At 40.7% G+C, this 19,643-nt stretch overlaps 1 protein-coding gene and 1 long non-coding RNA gene across 4 annotated transcripts in view; one reads left to right on the top strand and one right to left on the bottom strand.

The window, feature by feature from the left end:
- The window catches only part of CEP55 (centrosomal protein 55), an 18,665-nt gene extending 8,553 nt beyond the window's left edge, over nt 1-10,112 (top strand). The window contains exons 5-9 of the mRNA XM_010971214.3: nt 3,507-3,657; nt 5,080-5,393; nt 6,712-6,783; nt 7,482-7,607; nt 8,969-10,112. Of these exons, the coding sequence (XP_010969516.1) occupies nt 3,507-3,657; nt 5,080-5,393; nt 6,712-6,783; nt 7,482-7,607; nt 8,969-9,169 (864 nt within the window). The 3' untranslated portion in view covers nt 9,170-10,112. The remainder of the gene's footprint in view (nt 1-3,506; nt 3,658-5,079; nt 5,394-6,711; nt 6,784-7,481; nt 7,608-8,968) is intronic.
- On the bottom strand, nt 7,619-19,643 carry LOC123613131 (uncharacterized). 3 transcript variants are annotated; one of them, XR_006720484.2, is made up of 5 exons: nt 19,517-19,643; nt 18,963-19,102; nt 18,613-18,747; nt 17,408-17,576; nt 7,619-9,023 (listed from the first exon to the last, which is right to left on the bottom strand). It is a non-coding gene; the product is annotated as an uncharacterized LOC123613131 (long non-coding RNA). The 3 variants fall into 3 exon arrangements; XR_006720485.2 differs by having other exon boundaries at nt 19,503-19,637; XR_012510199.1 differs by lacking the exon at nt 7,619-9,023 and adding an exon at nt 10,243-11,439.

The raw sequence follows: 19,643 nt of genomic DNA, 5'->3' as shown, positions 1-19,643 counted from the left end.
GTGTTAGAATTTTTGCCCAAGGACTATTTAATGGATCCCTGCCAAAGCAGGAGGAAGGGCATCAGTAGCATTCCACACAGCTTCACTTTTGCCTACTCTTGTTCTGTATTTTTATTGATAACTTGGATGGAAATGGTAAATGCGTGTCTAACAAATGAGTAGATGACACAAAGCTGGAAGAGACAATTAATGCAAGGAGGACTCTAAGGTTGCAATACTCATAATATCAACAATTACTGATCGCTTTCAGGTTCATTTATTATTGATTCTATTAAGAGAAGAAAGTAATGGAAAGTGTCAGTGAGGTCAGGAGTAAAGAAGTGTTTACTACTTTTTTGAAGTAACATCGCCATCATGTGGCACTTTAGAATATTGTCTCTCACATCTTAAACCAATGTAGTTTTGTTTCTTGTACTTCAGTGATGTATGGACAGATTCATTTAAAAGAAGAAATTTTTCATGACCATTCAACGTTGACTTTAATTATTTACATTTCTTAAATATGTACAGATTTTAAATTTGGTATAAAATTAGGTATCTTTAGCATCTAATACAATGATTTATAAATATTTGGATATAAGCTTGCTTTTTGAGTCATACAATGCCATATCTCTTATCAGCTAAACTTGAGTGTATAAAACAGAGTGGCTATACAGTATGTCCACTTCATACATGAACTCTCAAGCCACACAAGAAGAATTAATGTTAGAGCTGCGTGAAAGGTGCAGAGAGAAAAGTGGCTGGAGGGAGGGCCCTGGATTAAGTCTTTGATTCCAGAGACTGCCTCTGTCCTAATCCATTTCCTAGTTCTATACAGAACAGACACTGAAAAATCCTTTAAGCCCCATACCTAGAAGCTTTGCTTATGAGTTTGTAGGATGTTTGTGGAAGCAGCCTAGCAACGGTTGGAGGAACTCTCGAGACTTAAGGGTTTTCATATGTGTAGATCTTTTTGGACACGGAGCTCAAACACATGTATCTTTAAAGGATGGAAATTCCTACCTGAAAGAAGGTGTCCTGATCTACAACCAAGAACTTCTAGTATGTTCCTTACCACAGAATTGAACACTTTTGAAAATGTATTCCAGCATGTTTATTCTACGTCAGTAGAGTTACACCATGCAACTTCTTTGTTAAGAACTTTGTGTTTGTACCATTTCTTTCTGGCAGCCCTGAAGGATGAGAAGTTATACATTCTGGCTGCCATGCGTTAATCTTTAGTAATAATAAATTCCAACAGGTTTGGGATGAGTTATGACACAAAGGACCCATGTATACATTTGGAAGATTATAGAAGTAGTTATAGTTCCATTACAAAGGGGTTCTGATTACATTTTCATACATTACTTAGTTAAATGAGTAAGAGATTTTTGAAAGTGTTTTATTCTTTCTGAATCCCTCTGAATGGATTGTTCTATTGTATGTAAGGAACTACTAGATTCTTTTTTTTAAATTAATTAATTAATTAACTTTTTTGAAGTATAGTCAGTTACAGTGTGTTAGTCTCTGGTGTACAGCATAATGTCCCAGTCATGCATATACATACATGTATTCGTTTTCATATTCTTTTTCATTAAAGGTTATTACAAGATATTGAATACGGTTCCCTGTGCTATACTCTCAGACATAGGAACTGCTAGATCCTTTCCTGCCCTCTCCTCCCTTCCCTGAGCATGCACGAACTCTGTTGTGTTGCTACACGGCTGGCTCGGGTGCTTGCTGTTCTTGCAGCCATTGTTTCCCCACCCCGTGCTGTAAGCATCATTCACAGACATTTATCAGGCAGCCACTTGCTACGGAAACAGTGAACACGTGCATGAAACTGTGGGGAAAAATATCTAAACAGAGGGCGCGGGATCTAATTAAGATAAGCAGTATCATCCATAAGCAATCAAGGTCATGAGTATAAGATGCCAGCTAGATCTAGTGCACCTTAAAATCACTATTGGCTTACAAAGGAGAGAAAGCTTGATGAGGACAGTTACGGTGAGGGGGCTTGACAGACCAGCCTGGACTCTCTAGAACTTGATGAAAAGATGGGATTTAAGGGGGCAGGTGGCACAGGAATGGGTTCTAGGGCACTCTGCGCAAAGGAAGGGATTTAAGCAAGGCCCAGAGGGTGTGCACAGTTGTATAGACGAGGCAGCAGTGAGGAGAGGAAGGGCCAGGCTGCGACCTGAAGCGATGGGAAGCAGCAGATTGTGGACGATTTTAATGTCAGCCTAAGGGAACATAGCTTCAGTTTTAGGAAGTTGTGTCTAGAAGCTTTAAAAAGTTCTCAGTTATTAATATAATTAAAACAGTTTAGCACTTTGGGGGACTGGGGAAGAGGTTGAACGGAATTTATTAGCCGTAGCTATTTTGCCTCACTCTAATAAGTGATTATTGTATTAACTAACCTGAAGCTTTTGGGCTTTTGGCCTGCATCTCCTGTCACTTCTCGATGGGGAAATCACCCTCCAACTGAGGATTTCTAAATCCCCAATCAGAGTTTGCCAAGACCCGATGAGTCACTGCCTTCAGTCCAAGAGGATGGGACTGCCCCCTTTTCATTCTGTGTTCCTCAGAGGCTGGGGAAATGTCTCAATGACTATTTGTGTAAAGAGAGCATGAACATCTAAACCTGACGTCACGGCATTCCTGTGGAGACAGACATCAGCGTGGGCGGCAAGGGCAGAGGGCTCAGCACCAGTGAGCCTGGCCATTGCAAAGGGGTGTTAGCATCACCGTGTGTGCCTCCTTCTGTGGCCCTTCACCCTTAACATTTTCCTCCTGTGACGTAAATTATAAATGAATGAATGAATGAATGAATGAATACACACACACAGACACACATACATATAAAACATGTATAAAACAACTGCGTTCAGAAGCCCCTATACACTCACCCCAGGTGAGTGGTCCCCGTTTGGGAATTTTCAGTTCTCAAAGAGGTAAAGGATAAAAATTGATGATAAAGAGAAGGGGTAGTATTTAAGTTTGCTTCTCCGGGAGGCAGACACCAAGATGGAATTAGCCATGCAGTTTACTGGGAAGTGGCATCTGTGAAAGGAAGAGGAGGGCAGCAGGACTGGGCAGGGTCACGTCAGACCCGGATGCAAACCTGGCAGAGCTTCTGTCTGTCCAGGGGCGGGCTCCCACGCAGAGCCCTGTGTTGGGCGGAAATAGCTCTTTCTTAAAGGGTATCTGTCTGACGGTGCATCTCCACCTCTGCTATAAAAGCATTCTAGTTTACAGGAAATAATGTGGACACAGACACAAAGCAAGTTGTACAGCATAATGTACAGGAGACAGCAGACAAATGAACTTAACCCTGTGTCAACGTGACTTCACCATCTTACTAGGAATTCAGAAACTGTGCGGCATTAGCATGTCTCTGTGTGGGATGCCATGTGAGCCATTCGAGTTTTTATGTGCTGGAAAAGACTGCATCACTTGGGCTCCCTTTTTAAGATTTTGGGGTTTCTTTGTTGTTGTTATTGATTTGCTTTCATTTTCACTTTCAGGCTCTGGAGAAAAACCAGCAATGGCTTGTGTATGATCAGCAGCGAGAGGTCTACGTTAAAGGACTTTTAGCGAAGATCTTTGAGTTGGAACAGAAATCGGAAACAGCTGCTCATGCAGTCTCACAGCAGACAAAAAAGACTGCATCAGAAGGTACTGGTATAAAAATATTCTTTGGGGTTGGCCTGCCTGACATTTTCCAAAAGGAGAGATTCATCAAATATAGATTTTTTATAAATACATGTTAGAAAGTAAAATAAGAGCAAGTCTGCCAGCCCTGAAATGAGAAATAAATAAATGCCAGTCTGTTTCATTTCTCATTATTTTCTGATACAAGAGGGCATAAGGCACAGGGTAGAGGGACCTTGCATCTCTGAAGGCGCATTGTTTTCTCCCCTGTGCATGTCCTTCCCCTCCTGCAAAGTCCTTCTCCAGTTTATTTCCCCTAGTACTGGCCTTATCACCGACTGTCTTTTTACTCCGCTTCCCTTTAGCACGAATTTATATCACTCCCAAGAGAAGGATTACATTTTATAGATGACTCTTCAATCATTTGAATCTCACCCTAGAAGTGAGGTGAGGTCCCTTATGAGTGATGCTATCTTTTTGTCAAGTACTTTGCAGCTTCCTTGACATTCATTGATCCTTTCACAAGAACCCTGAGAGGTGGGGCAGGAAAGATCCTCTGTCTCGTGTTACAAATAGGGAAGTAGATTCAGTCGTTCCGGGGGATGAGCCAGGGAAAGAGAAACCCCCATACAAAGCACTCATTTAAATGACTGACAGCCCTGGTGTGACTGGAACGTTGAATTACATAAGACAAGGCTAAAGAAAGCCCAGCAAGACTCGTAATCTCAGAGCTTCACATTTGAATATTTTAAATGAAGCTAATGTTAAAAAAAGGGGGGGGTGAATATCTCTAGAGATAATTCAAAGCTGTTTATCCCTAAAGAGGACAAAGTTACTACTGTAATGCCTTTATAAGTTTATTGCACATAAAAGTAGAATTTTAATGATGGGTGAAGTCTAGTTTTTTCCTTTGGTAACAGTTTTTCTTTTCCCTTTCACTCTCTTGCTCTCTGCCTCTCTTCTGCTATCTCTCTCTCTCTCTGTGTTTTATCAAAGTAATATAAGCACTTGTTAAAATAATGTAACCACAGTACAGAAGGCCCTGCCCCACCTTTCCCATGCCATCCTAATCCCTATTTCTTCCTCCCGTCAGGGAAGCTGCTTTTAGCATTTCTGGTTTTGATTTTGGTAACTACTCTGTATCTTTAAATGATGAGCTAATGTCCTTATTTGTTGATTTATTTTCTTTAGACATTAGTGACTTTCCCTCCCTCAGAATAATTATATTACCATTTCTAGTTCTTCTCTTTATTCATTTTGTAACTTCAACCTGAACTTCTGTTTCTTGTTCTGTCAAATATCAACCAGAGCCCCTACCTCTTCACCCTTCATTTTAGAAAGTGAGGAAATAATGTGATCTTGTTTATAGAAACATACTGACATTTTTTTTTTCAGGAAGATGATCTATTTTATAAAGTGAGTTGTGCCCTGATGTGTTTGTCATAGGTTGTCTTCAAGAAGAAAAGCAGAAATTTTACAACCATCTCTTGGCAAATGCAAAAAATGATCTTGAGGTGCAGCGACAAACCATCACTCAGTTGAATTTTGAACTTAGTGAATTTCGAAGAAAGTATGAAGAAACCCAGAAAGAAGTTCAAGATTTAAATCAACTGCTGTGTTCACAAAGAAAGGCAGATGTACAGTATCTGGAAGATGACAGGCATAAAACAGAGAAAATACAAAGGCTCAAGGAAGAGAATGACCTTGCCAGGGAAAAACTTGAGGAAGAGAAGAAGAGATCCGAAGAGCTCTTATCTCAGGTGGGTCTAGCCAACAAGGTTTCCTAGGGTTCATAATTCAGATTTTACATTGTGCTTACTAAGTGCCAGGCACTATTTTAACTGCTCGGGAACCATCAAGGACAACAGAAGTTCCTGCCTCCGACCCCCAAAGCAGTTCGTATTTAGAAGGGAGACCATAAACACATATCTAAATAAACAAGTAAACTAAAGAAAATAAAACAGGGTACTATGACCAAGAGAAATTGGGGGCCAGGTGAGGCATCACTGAGGAGATGGCATTTTGGACAAAGACTTGATGGTGAGAGGGAACCAGTGAGGTGAGTGATGGCGGGAATTCCCTCCTGGCGAGGAACCCACAAACACAGGTTCTGAGTGAGAAGGAGGCAGGTGTGTGAGACGCCAAAAGGGGTGAAGTCAAGAGGGGATCCAGGCTGATTCCTAGGCTGGTGCTGTGATCGTGATGACACTGTGCCCAAGTTAATTCAGTAGATGCCGCCCGGGTTCTCGTTATGCTCACAGCATGATCCAGGAGGTCCGTCTCAGCAATCCTGGCGCTACTAAGTTAGGCTCATTAGAATTGAATACTACTTCAACAGAAGCTCATTCATTTAAATTTTGCTCAGTAGCACAAAATAATGGAAAAAACATCATTTGGAGTCCATACCTGGTCTCTAGTTCTGGATGTGTGCCTTCAGAAAATCAACTAACTTCTCTGATATGCAGGTTATACATGTGTGAAATTAATAATCGTAATAATAATAACCTCTTCTTGCCTCATGGAGCTTTTGTGAAGGTTGAGAGAGTGTGAAAGTGCTTTTTGTAAATTAAAGGGCGAGGTAAATGTTAATTATTTCTGCTATTAGAATAGTAATTTTTTAAATCCTCCAAAATTTGAGAGAGAAAAAAATTACTCTGTGATATTTGCCTCCTTGGTCTTTACCACCCTCACTTCTGCCTGCGGCTACGAGCAGTGATATTTATGAGAGATTAAGCAAAAATGATTGAGAATTTTGCTCCAGCTCTGTGGCCAAGGAGGCAAGGCATTGCCAACTTTGTTATCCTACTCAGAAATATTAGTGGCTGTCAGAACCTGCCAGAAAGTGGATGTGTCCACAGCAATTTAGTGCTTTTTATTAACTTTCAATGTGTGCTTCAGGGAACTCTCAGCCCAGCTGCTTGCATAGGTCACCGTCAAACCCCAGTGGAAATGGCTCACCCAGAAGAGTAGGTGTTACCCGGGTTAGAGCTGTGAGACTTGTGAGCCTCTCATGTCTGGGTCAAGGTCAAGCCCTAAAAGGTCACGTGTGACAGTGTTGGCTCTCTTCACATCCTACAGGTCCAGCTTCTTTACACGTCTCTGTTAAAGCAGCAAGAGGAACAGACAAGGATGGCTCTGTTGGAACAACAGGTACTCAGTGGGGTTGCTTCTAAAGTCACTGTAACCCTTTAGAAAATGGAATTTTCCTCATGTTTACACTATTCTATGAAGAACCATTTGAAAGTTACGAAAAATGCTTTTTAAAACCTTTAACAAAAATATTTAAAGTGACTATCTGTGCCAGCCATATATACCTGTTCCTGTCTGTTGGCTAAGCCAAATTTGCTGAGGTGAGATGGTAATTTTCTTGCCTTAGCAAATTTTATTCTTCCCTAAATGAGTTCTAGTCTGATATGATGTTCCTTTATAGGACTACCAGAAAACCTGAGAACTCAAAGAGGTACCATTTATTCTCTGAATATAGACCAGAGATTTTTAGTCTGTTCTAAACCAGTGAACAGCCATCTCTTTCCCCTCTCTCCCTTCCTCACAAAAAGGGGGATATGGAGGACAGACCCGAACCAGCAGCTTCTTCAGCTGCTTTTCACTCACTGGGACCCCAAGCTGTGGCTTTGCTCCTTGGACAAATCTTCTCAATTTATCAGCATCTCACTGTGCTCAGAGGAATGCTTGCTCTGATGGTACAACATACTTTTGCTTCTTGTGATCATAAAGAAATACAAGCCTCCAGTCAAGAAAACTAGACTATATATATATATATATATACATACACACACACACATACACACACTAACTGTAATTGTCTTGTCCTGGGCAATTTTTTCCAGATGCAGGCATGTACTTTAGACTTTGAAAATGAAAAACTTGACCGTCAAAATATGCAGCATCAATTGCATGTAATTCTTAAGGAGCTCCAAAAAGCAAGAAATCAGATAACGCAGTTGGAATCCTTGGTGAGTCTGGCATGATTCAACTAAGATTTATTTTCATCTTTTTCACCATCTTTCCATTTATATGTCAAACCAGTTCCCAAAGCAGGAGGCTACAGCATTTGCCCTTTGAGCATCAGTTCAGAGCACCAGTCAGAGGGACATTATGTGCCTCTTGGTAATGATAACATTACCAGTGCCTGGGATCATCCCCTACCTGCCCCAGGCGCTGGGATTCTAGAAGCTCTAAACAGTGCCTGGCCTGGGGATGCAGGGCGCAAGGCAGGGCAGTTGTAGATCCTAAACTGAAATTATGTTTTTCTATTTAAAAAGAAAGAAAGAAAAAAAATGCTGGTTTTAGAGATAATGGACTATTACTGTCAATACGCTATTTAGGTATATTGAGTTAAGCACATTCTATAGATTACTCTGAACAAAATCTATAAAAACATTTACCTTTTAAATAACATTGTTTCTATAAGGAAATGGTTTTTGACTTACCTATTTTTGTCCTACTAATAAGCTTTTGGACCAAACCTCTGTGTGTGTGTGTGTGTGTGTGTCCATGTCCCATTAGCACATATATTATATATCACTCTAGCACTGCCGAATATCTGCAGATGGTAGAATGTTACGTATCGAATTCCTCAATTTTCAAAAGAGAAAAAAGCAGTTGTTAAAAAAAAGTCATTTGTAACTTCTTTATGAATAAAAGAAAATATATTTTTGACCCCATTCTCTAGTATGCCATGGATTTTGACCGTTTATAATATTTGAAATTGATATTTAGAATTAATTCCTTTTCATGACTGTTTTTCAAAGTTTAGGAAGCCAGAGGGTATACAAAAGAGTCCATAATTTTCCTGTACTTTTCTTTTGTGTTCCCACTGTTCATCATCTTCCTAGTATGTGGTAAAATGTTCATTTTTAAGCCTTACTGACTATTCTAAGTTCCTCAGGAAAAGAACATGAGCAAGGGAAGTCACAAAGGAATGGTGCAGTATCTTAGTCATTTCTGTGTATCACCTGTTTGACCTGCTAAAATTCTTTGCTGCACTTAATTCCATGTAGTTCTTTATTGCTGAAGTTGCCCCTCTTTTACAAACTTAGCAGATTTTCTCAGCCCTGCACACAAGCCCACCTTTCCATTTGGCTCTAAGCATTTAATAAAACCTATCTATATGAACACCCAACCCTAGTACTTCCTGGATAATTTGGGTTATTTATAGCCAACTTGTGTGTTACCACCATAATACCAATGAGCAGAGATTGAAATGAAAATCAGTCCAGAAGACTGAAGCAACTGGAGTATCTAACAGAGCAATTAGAACTGCTGAACAGGAGGCCTCTATACAAGCCGTGTTCATTTGACGTTTATTTTTCAGAAGCAGCTTCGTGAGTTTGGTTTCACAGAGCCATTAGTCACCTTCCAGAGAGAGACTGAAAAAAAAGTAAAAGTTGCGTCACCAAAAAGTCCCACTGCCACACTCAATGAAAGCCAGGTGGGGTGTCCCAAGTGCAACATCCAGTATCCAGTCACCGAGCATCGAGATCTGCTTGTCCACGTTGAATACTGTTCCAAGTAGCAATATCATTATTCTTTTGTTTTTGTGTCAAAAGATTCAATACTGTATCTTTCATTAGCGTATGGACATTTTGAATTACTTATTTCACCTCAGATCAGAAACAGCCTACCTACCTTTGAGACTCTGGCATAGGACTGAATTATTGGTTTTTGTTTTTTTGGGTTTCTTTGCCTGCTTTGCATCTTCCTTGGCAATGATACCTCCCTGAGATGGTTCATCTCCAGGCTTCGGTGACAGAATGTGAAGAGCATTGAATGCTGAGACGACTAACATTTTGCACATTTAAAGTACTTGATGGAGGCAAGATAGTTCAAGTTATACCAATGAGCAAATATTTTATGTATTCAAATTTTTAAAAATCAAAGGTAATTAACCAAGGATCTTATTGTGTTAGTATTTTTTTAATCCAAGCACTTAGTAAATCTACAATTCTGACTTTGATGTCCATTGTGAAAAGATGGCGATACCTTTTTTCAGTTTTTTTCCTTTCTACGATAGAGTGGTTCTTAGAAAAGTGGAGGATTTTCTTGATCTTCATTGCTGCTTACTGTTGAAACGATGAACCTAGCTCTGTTTTAAGCACAAAGCAGATTCTGTTTAAGGACTACTCCCAAGTAGCACACAATGTTTTTTTCAAATGTTAACTGGCCGTAACTTTAACTTGAATTTCATTACCATGTGTTGGTCATCTAAAATTGTTAAAATGAATTTTAACAAAACTGCCTAGCCCTATCTTTTGATTTGCAGATGTTTTATTTATTTATTTTTGGCACACTTGAAAGCTAGGCAATGCAATGAGCAGATTTTTGCTTATCTGAATATATATTTTTATACATGTGTGTGTAAACTCAAAATCTTTTTATTTCTTCAGGTTTTCTAAAATGCTTAACACTGGGCTACTGTTAGTAATATAAAGGAGAAAAGAATAAAATTATTTAATACATTTTGCTGTGTGTAGTATATATGTATATAGACAGGCATTCTGAGATTTCTACCCCAAGAGAGGTGCCACAGAGTTATAGGTAAACATCCAGTGTAAAACAGTAAGGTGGCTGAGGATACACTGGAACCAAAAACTACATGAAGCTCAGAAAGTTTAGCAAAATGCCCATAATCATTTAAAAAAAAAGACATTCTTGGATTTCAAGTTCCAAGTTCTCTCCAAAGCTCATCTTCTCTCCACCAGAAAACCCTTAACGAATTCTCCAAACTCAGTATTCTTAAGTGATAACATGCCTAGGTAACGGGATGTTTCTTGAATTAGAAAAATAGCCAAACACAACCGGTCTCTTCCGTCCCTCTAAACTGGGAAGTTCTGCCCTGTCAAACCCCTCCACCTGCTTCATGGATCCCTGCTGTACCAGTTCTGCAACACCTTCAATTTCATTCTTCAAACATTTATTAAATGCCAACTACATGCAAGGCTCTGGGCTAGGTGTTAGTGACTCAGTGATAATAAGTTGCAGCCCTATCTTCACAGTCTAGTAGAAGAGACCAACATCCGAACAGGTAAGTATAATACGTTGTAGGCGATGCTGTAAACTAGGTGTATGTTGGGGGCAGGAATTCATTTATTTAAACCTTGCTTTATTCTAATCAAGATTGAAGTCTGACTTTTCAAAGATACAAGCCTTATACTATGATAAAATTTAAAAGAAGTCAGAAATAGCAATAGTAAAAGAAGTCTAAGAAGTGAAATGGAGCTGCTCACAAGGGTAGCCCCACGGTAGTTCATGGAGTGCTTCTGAGAGGTGAGCCCTGAGTTGCAGGCCGAGCTCAGAGAAACAATCCTGCACCCCCTTCACAGCTGATCTTCAAGAGGAATGCCACGACAGTGATCCTGGTTTTGAGATTATAGGATTTCTCTCATGTGCCTTTGTAGAGAAGAAACCATGTAACTAGAGGTCCATGGCCTTAACAACAGCTTTGTCTTAAACAACAGGGCGTTCCACTCTGCTGGAGAGGAGGTGAAAAATGTCATGTGCAGAGGTAATTCCGTAATCAAGGGCAAGCAATGCCACGTTCTTGGTATGTAGGTCTCTGCTGCTCCGGCATATCCCAGAGCAAATTTTAGAATCAGGAGCCAAGTCAAAAGCTGCCTCTAAAAGACCAGCTGGGAAAACAAAGAGCCGGCCAGCCAGACTGTGGAAACTGGAAAATGCCTGTTTTCACCCAAAGAGGGCGCAGCTGCTCAGCTCCAGCCAATGTCCTATGTGAATACAAGTCCAGTGGCGCTGATCTCTATTCTTTTCAGATTTTCCAAGAGAAATCTGGAATTTTAAAATTTTTCAGTGTGAAATCTCTCAATTTTTAAAGTTTGGAAAATTAAAAAAATTTTAACACCATGTGGACCAAGCACAATTCCAATTTGTAGCCTTTGTCTGGGGCAAAAAAAGGAGTGACTAGCTCAGCCTGAGATGCGGGCAGGAAGCTAAGGCAGGCTCTCAGTTTTGCCCACTGAGCTAGGACTGAGGTCTCCCCAAGTCCAGTTCAATCCAACAGGCACTGAGGGACACAGGATGAACACAGTCCTCCTAGACTGGTCCCTATAACCTACCATCTGACTTTCTTTTGTGGCTACACTTCTCACACAGAGCTTCTTAGCTGCCAGCATTTCCTCACTACCCTATGGTCCCCAAATCTGACAACTAGGACTGACAGCTGGAAGGGAATGTCATGGCTGGGACTACAAGGTCATCTGCTTCAGTATTTTTGGTCCAGGAAACCACCTCACCCTTGGAGTGTGTTGAAAATGTTAATTCCTTGGCCTCCCCCAGATATCCTAAATCAGGGTGTCTGGGGACGGAAAGCATGGAACATGCATTACTAGTGAGCTCTCTAGGGCATTCTGGTGTATTGCTGAACTAGTCCAACCTTGACTTCCTGATGAAACAAGAGTCCCAGAGAAGGGCTTATCCAAGGTCACGTAGGCAGGTTAGCAGGAAAGAGAGGGAGGCACAGACTCCCAACGGCACTGGTTGTCAGAGCCCCTACCATTTTGGCTTGTGTGCCATGATTCCTGCAAAATTACTCTTTCCAAGAACCCCAATGCTCTATCTTCCTAAGGCAAATCCAATGGTTTGTTGGTCTGGTTCTCTGTATTTTTTCTTATCCTCTGTGCTGTGCTCTCTGCTTTGAATCTAATGATATTTTGTCTTTGGATGATTGAGTGGGAAACATGAGTCAGATATCGAAGAGTCCAGTCTAGTTGTGACACCCAAAAAAGGTGAATGGTCAGGACCAAGCTAGAGGTTTGCCTAGAATCTGGAGAGATGATGAAGAAAGGAACAAAGAAGGTAAGCCCCGGGGCTCATCCTGTGGTCCATGAGCAGGGAGGAGCACTCAGACAATCAGTTGGGTCTCCCAAACCAAGCAACCAGAGAAAGAAGGAATGGCATGCACTGATAAAGAGAACTAGTTAGCATCTGATAATAACCTTCATCTTCTTGTCTGCTAGACTCACTATATCGATTTAACCCCAGGACCAGCATATCTTCCACTACAACGTTTTAACAAGTATTACATGTAAGTCTCCTGAAGGAATCTCACCCATTTTAGGGGATGTACCAGGCACTGATCTCATCACTTGACTCAGCAAACATTTAACCCATCTGCAATGGGCAATGTGCAATGCGGGGCACCAGAGATGGAGAGGAGGGTACAGCAGCCAAGCCAAGGCAAGATGGACATCAAGGCAGGTCAATGACAGCTCAGTGAGGTAAATGCCCCATCAGAGGTCAGTCCACGGTTGAAAGAGGAGAGGCTTTCTGAAGGAGGTGATGACTAAGCTAGGTTTAAGAACACAAATAATGTTCAAGTTTTAACAATGTTTGTTCCTGGACTTAAGTTGAAAGTGAATCATTAAACAACTTACAGGAAAATATGGCCTGTGTTATATCAGTCACTTTCTGATGACAGGATGAGGGTGTTGAGGAAGGGCAGTTGTGTAGAGCCAGATGGTGACACAGTGAAAGGTGTTCCTTTATATCCTCTTAACTTAATGATGTTGACAGGCATGCGACCGCAAAGATACAGAAAGTAAACTGTTTTGAATGTTGAATATCAGAGGAGTAATAAGCAAAGATTTCAATGAAGGAGAAAAAAAAGAAAAAAAGTCAGCTTTGCTGTTTGATTTACAGATTTTGTAGAATGCATCAAGGCACCTTGTGTTGATTAAGAAGATGTACATTCTCACTTGATTTTATAAGGCAGAGGTAAGTGGGGGGTTGCTGGGGGGCTGATACCAGAGGATTAAGAAAAAACTTCTGGAGTATGTTACTTTTAGTACAGATTTCACAGTCTCTCACATTTGCACATATGCTATAACAATCAATCCTTTCTCCTGAAGGAAGTGATTCTTGTTTATTGGAGATCAAAAAGGAAGCATCTCAAAATTTAAATTTTATTTTGTTTTGCTGCTTTGGTGATTTCAAGGAAACATGTTCTACTATGGAAAAGGCTCTGAAATCCCTCCACTCTAAGATAAGAATGTTAATGCCTGACCCCACGATCTTCCTAGGCTATTGTGACAATCAAAATCCAATTTATTTTAGGGAATCCTGTGTATGAAGCGTTGAAAGTGTCCCACACAATGTGCTTAAAACTTCCTCTGTGTTGTGTCATTTTATCCTCACAGTGACACTACCTGGGAACTTCTGTTAACTGTTCCATTATATAGATGAGGAAACTATAGTTTAGAGAGTTTAGTCCCTTGTCCAAGGTCACACAGCAAAGAGAGTGTGAAAGCCAGTATTTGACCCTGAGTGTGACTGCCTCTTGAGACAGAGCTGTTACCTCCTACATGATCTGCTGTTCTATCACCTTAGAGCCAGAGAATGTACGTGAAGGCACACTGCAGATGAGTAAATACTGTCCAGGATTATTATTTTTCAACAATGATTGCAGTGTGGATGAAGATGAAGACAAGAGATGACAGTGACATAACCTGCCCCCAAGAACAGCCATTCATTTTACTCGCCCATTATAACCCCAGTCCTCATTCTCATTTGTAGCTAGTATCTGTCCAGATACATTCAGTTGCAAATAACATAAAAGTCTGACACCCTCAGGACATTTATTGTTTGTTAGAAAAGAGGTCTGAAATCAGACAATCCTAGTTTAGACCAGCAATTTCACAACGTAAAGGCTCTGGGCTGTCATCTCTACAGTCGTCCTGGTTCTGTACTCATGCTCACATAATAGCTGCTGCAGTTCCAAACATCACAATCTAATAAGACTTCTTTTTTTTTCACTAAGAAGCTGACAGCCAGCCAGGATAATGAATGGGCACTTCTTATATGTCTCTCCTTTTATCCATTAAAAGAAAATTGATTATAAATGGAAATATCCATCCCCAAACTCCACAGTACACTTCCCTTGTATCTCATTGAGTAGAAATGGCTTACAGTGTATTAGGATGGGCCAGGCTAGGGGTACCAAGTCAAACCTGAAATCTCAGTGGCTTAATACGGTATAGGTTTCTTTCTTGCTCACCTCACAATTTTTGTGGGCCCAGGCCCTCCATCTAATAGCTACACCACCTGGAACTTGAGGCCTCCAAGGTCAAGGCAGCAAAGGAAGAGAGATGAAGACGGTGGCAGTACTATCTCTAAACTGTGCCAGACCAGAAGTGGTGCACTCTGCTCACATTCCTGTTAGTCAGGACTTGGTCCCACCGCCCCACCTCCTGCAGGGTGGCTGGGAAGGACAGTCTGCCCAGAAAAAGAAACAGTGTGAAGAACACATTGCACCATGTGCCACTCGTGGCCACCCTCAGCTGTCCAAGAAGAAGGGGCTGAGGAGTGGCTGCTGGGCGGGAGTCTGCCACTCCATCTCGTCCACCTGCTCCCTCACCAGCCCAGGCAGCCTGGTTCAAGATACAGCAGGGAATGTCCTTCTCTGGGCTTCCGTGCCATGAGTCCTACGCCTCCCTCTTCCACAGTACTTTTTTCTCAGTATTATAATAATTTTTCACTTGCCTGTCACTCTCTCCCTCCAGCCACCCCTCCCCCAACAGAGTGTAAGCTTTTAAGCTCAGAGGTTGTCTTCCTTTTCCATCCCTCATGTCTAGACTAGGGTCTGACACTGGTATGTGCTCAATAGATGTATTTAGAGCAAGTAAATGAGGGACTTTTAGAAAGGATGGTTGCAAACATTTGACTCTCTTTAAGAAATATGTGGCTCTTATCTTCAGAATTTTTCATAGCACCACTGAGGAACAAGAAGTATGATTCAACCTTTAAATAAACATGGGTGCAAAAGAGACTATGCAGCAGACCTCCAGAGTGTGGTCATAAATCAAGCAAATATTTGATCAGTGACATCAACGTATGTAAAAAATTTTATTAAGGAAAATGACTTTTGGAAACCCACTTCGAATATCTTGTCTGGTCTTGGGATTTTAACCAAAAGTATATCTCTAAGACTGGGAGTGTGCCCCAGTGATGGTGGCCAAGGTAGGGGGCAAAAAACTTAGGGTATTTTGATATATACATTTTAAGAAATTTAATTAAAGGAGCCAAATAAGTGAGGCACTTTATCAGCAGGGATTGTCACCACCATTAGAGTTGAAATGCATCAAGGACTATGTGCCAGATGTTGTGCTAAGGGCTTTACGTGCTAATATTATCTAATGTGATCCTCTCAGCAGTGCCCCGGGGCAGGTATTATGCTCATGCCCATTTTACTGCCTGGTATAGTAAGGTTCAGAGAGTTTAATAATTTACCCAAGATCATAGGGCTGCTAAGAGAGTGGTGGCAAAAATTAAGAACCAGGCTATCTGGTTCCAAAAACAGCAACTTTCTTTTTTAATTCAAGCACAGTCGATATACAATCTTGTGTTAGTTTCTGGTGTACAGCATAGTGATTCAATTATACATATATTCTTTTTCATTATAGGTTATTACAAGACTATAGTTCCCTGTGCTACACAGAAGGACCTTGTTGTTTACCTATTTCATATATAGTAGTTTGTATCTGCTAATCCCAAACTCCTAATTTATCCCTCCCCCTCATTTTCCCCTTTGGTAATCATAAGATCGTTTTCTATGCCAATGAGTCTCTTTCCTATGAGGTTTATAAATAAGTTCATTTGTATTATTTTTTTTTAGATTACACATATAAGTGATATCATATGATATTTGTCTTTCTCTGATTTACTTCACTTAGTATGATAATCTCTAGGACCATCCAATGTTGCTGCAAATGGCATTATATCATTCTTTATATGGCTGAGTAATATTACATTATATATATATATATGTATATCATCTGTTGATGGACACTTACGGTGTTTCCATGTCTTGGCTGTTGTAAATAGTGCTGCTATGAACATTGGGGTGCATGTATCTTTTCAAATTAGAGTTGCCTCTGGATAAATGCCCAGGAGTGGGACTGTTGGATCATATGGTAAGTCTATTTTTGTTTTTTTAAGGAATCTCCGTACTGTTTTCCACAGTGGCTGCACCAAACTACATTCCTACCAGCGGTGTAGGAGGGGTCCCTTTCCTCCACAGCCTTTCCAGCATTTATCATTTGTGGACTTTTTAATGATGGCCGTTCTGACTGGTGTGAAGTGATACCTCACTTTAGTTTTGGTTTGCATTTCTCTGATAATTAGCAATATTGAGCATTTTTCTCATATGCCTATTGGCCATCTCTATGCAAAGACAGAAATTTTAACCATTAAGCTTTAGACTTGCTCCCAGATTCAGGGTCCTAGAAGAAAATGTGGTGGGTGTTTTACTCATCCATTGCAGTGTAGCAATACAGCCCCAAACCTGGTGCCTTAAAACAAAGATATATTACTACCTGTCATGGTTTTGTGGATGGACGGGGCCAGCTGGATGTTCTCTGCTGGAGTGTCTCCTATAGTTTCAGTCAGATGGTCTAGCTTTAGAAAGTCACATAGTGTCACTTTGTTTGCATTCTGCTACTTAAAAATGGGACATAGAACAAGTCTAGATTCAAGGAGAGAGGACGTCATGTAAGGGAATGAATCTCAGGAAGTATCCTTCCTTGGGGCCATTTTGGAGACTAGTTACCATGGGGGACAAAGCTAAGCGAGCGAATGCAAAGTGTCCCTGGCACGTGTGTTGGCACTGACCTCTTAGAAAGGACTTTCACATCCACTTCTCTTGGGCTCTTTCATAGCCTGTCAGGCAGGCAGACTGGGGGCAGGACTAGATCTCTGCTTTATGGACGTGGACACTGCCACTGAGTGAAATTAAGTGACTTACCAAAAGTCATACAGCTTCTAAATGTGGGCATTGAGTGTGGACTTTGGTCTTCTGGACTTTGGTCTTCTTTGGATTCCTAGCCCTGCACACTTCATAGGTTTTTCCTCAGCTGCTCTTGGCTCAGACTTCTTGGTCCTTAGGAGCAGGAAGGAGTAGACAGAGGCTCCACCTGCAAAAAGTAATCAAGAGGAAGGAATCGTGGGTCTAAGTTGAAAAAGAAAAAGGATATCAAAGTTGTAAGAGTTTTAAAACATAATAGCAACTAAAACAGCTGATGCAGGAATGGACACAGATCTATTGCTCATGGGAGTATCATTTGGTGCAAACTTTCTGGATATGCAATAAATGTCAAAAGCCTTAGAGTTTTGCAAAACCTTTGACCCAGAAACTCCATATCTAGAAATTTTTCTGAGGATATAGTCATGAATATGGACAAATAGTTGTTATGATGTGTCCTGTAGTATTTTTGCTAACAGAGAAAAATTAGAGACAATCCCAATGTCTAACAGGAGGGGTTGTGCTAAACAATGGAAGACCATTCTGTCATTAAATTGATGTTATAGGAAACTACTTAATGCCATGTAAAATGTTCATGATGTTATTTATGGGAAAAAGCAGGTTTTAAATCAGTATTATATATGCCATCTGTAATATAAAAAACCATACATGTGTCCACATACACAGAAAAAGAGATAAGAAAGAAAGAATACCAAAATGCTAATAGTAGTTCTTTTAAGGATGGGGGAATTTTATTATAAAATTATATATAAAATTTTATATTATAAAAATTAAGGTTATTTATCCTTTATTTTATTTTTCATTCTCTATATTTAAAATTGTTTATAGCATGTATTACTTTTATAATGAATTTTTGAAAAGGAAAATAGGAAAGTGAATTAGGAAATATAGAGGATTTTAAGTTAATTTCAACAAACCAAGTAGAAGGTATACATAGGAGATATATATATATATAAACGTATATTTAACATTATATTTGACTCTTCAAATGCTTTTTAGGTCAAGGTCTAATTTGATTTCTGTAATTCAATAAGGGAGACTGGATGGGTATTATTATTTCTGTTTTGCGATGGGAAAAGCAAGGGTCTGTGATTAAGTCTGCAAGTCAACCCAGCTAGTGACTGAAAAAAAAAACCAGCACTAGGTTTTAGGCAACTAGTTAGGCAGCTAGGGTTGCTTCCACCTACCCAGAATCACCTTCCCATCTTTGGTCTCAGCATTCTGACTCTTCTCTGTAGGCCCTGCCTTCTCCCAGTCTTGGTGCAGATTCCAGGCGTGGGCATGTGACCCCAACCCAGCCAATGAGACCATCCTTGGGAACCCTGCCAAAAGTGTTAGAAAAAAAGTTTGCTGAGTTTGTAGGAAGTAGGCAAGAGCTACTGTGGCCTCGGTGCTCCCAGTGGGGGATGAGTCGCCTAAAACAGAACCAGTTCAGAGAATGGAGTAGGGCAGTGAAGACAGATGTCCAAACATGGTTTTTGGGTACCTGGATCCTACCTGTGTAAAGCTAGATCCACCTACTGGGCTTTTTGCTTACCTGATCCAGTACATGGCTTTTTCTCTTTCTTTCTTTTCCCCCTCCTCCTTCTTTTGTTTGTTTGTTTAATTTTGAGTTGAATTCCTCTTTGTTGTAACTAAGACCTCTGTCAATGTACTCTCCAGTCTCAGTGTTCTTATCTGTAAAATGGAGACATTAATAGTAAAGCATTGCTCACCTCCTCCAAGAGTCAATGCTTATCAAGTGCTTGTCAGTCACACAGTGAGGGGCAGGAAATGCCACCTATGATTTTTTAATGAGTTAGGAAAGACTAAATTCAGAAAACCTCATCCTCTCCGCCCCCCCCCCCATTCCAGAAAGAGAGGAAGGGAGAGAGGGAGAGAGAAAGAAAAAAAGAAAAACTTCACTCTTAAAAATACAGAGAATCGAGTCCTAAGTTATAGGAAAAGAGAAAGTGCTGTGTGAAACTTAAGAGGGAAGTTGCTCTTTCTTAATTTATGGTCGGTGGAGCAGAGACTCCCGGCAGCAGGCCCCGCCCCCATCTCCTTGGCACCGGACTGCCGGCCCCACCTTCCTTACACACACACACTCACTCCCTCCCTCAGGGTCCCTCTTCAATGCCAGGTGATGCTGGGCCCTGGAAAAACGTTGTGTTGGCAACTGTTCGAAATAACAGGAATTTCGAGGGCGGAAGAGAAAGGGGAGGTGCCGTGGTTGGCG

The sequence above is a fragment of the Camelus bactrianus genome, chromosome 11 (genome assembly GCF_048773025.1).
Source record: "Camelus bactrianus isolate YW-2024 breed Bactrian camel chromosome 11, ASM4877302v1, whole genome shotgun sequence".
In the NCBI taxonomy this organism is placed as follows: domain Eukaryota; kingdom Metazoa; phylum Chordata; class Mammalia; order Artiodactyla; family Camelidae; genus Camelus; species Camelus bactrianus.
The sequence above is the reverse complement of the archived record's forward strand: the minus strand, read 5'-3'. Positions and strand labels throughout refer to the sequence as shown.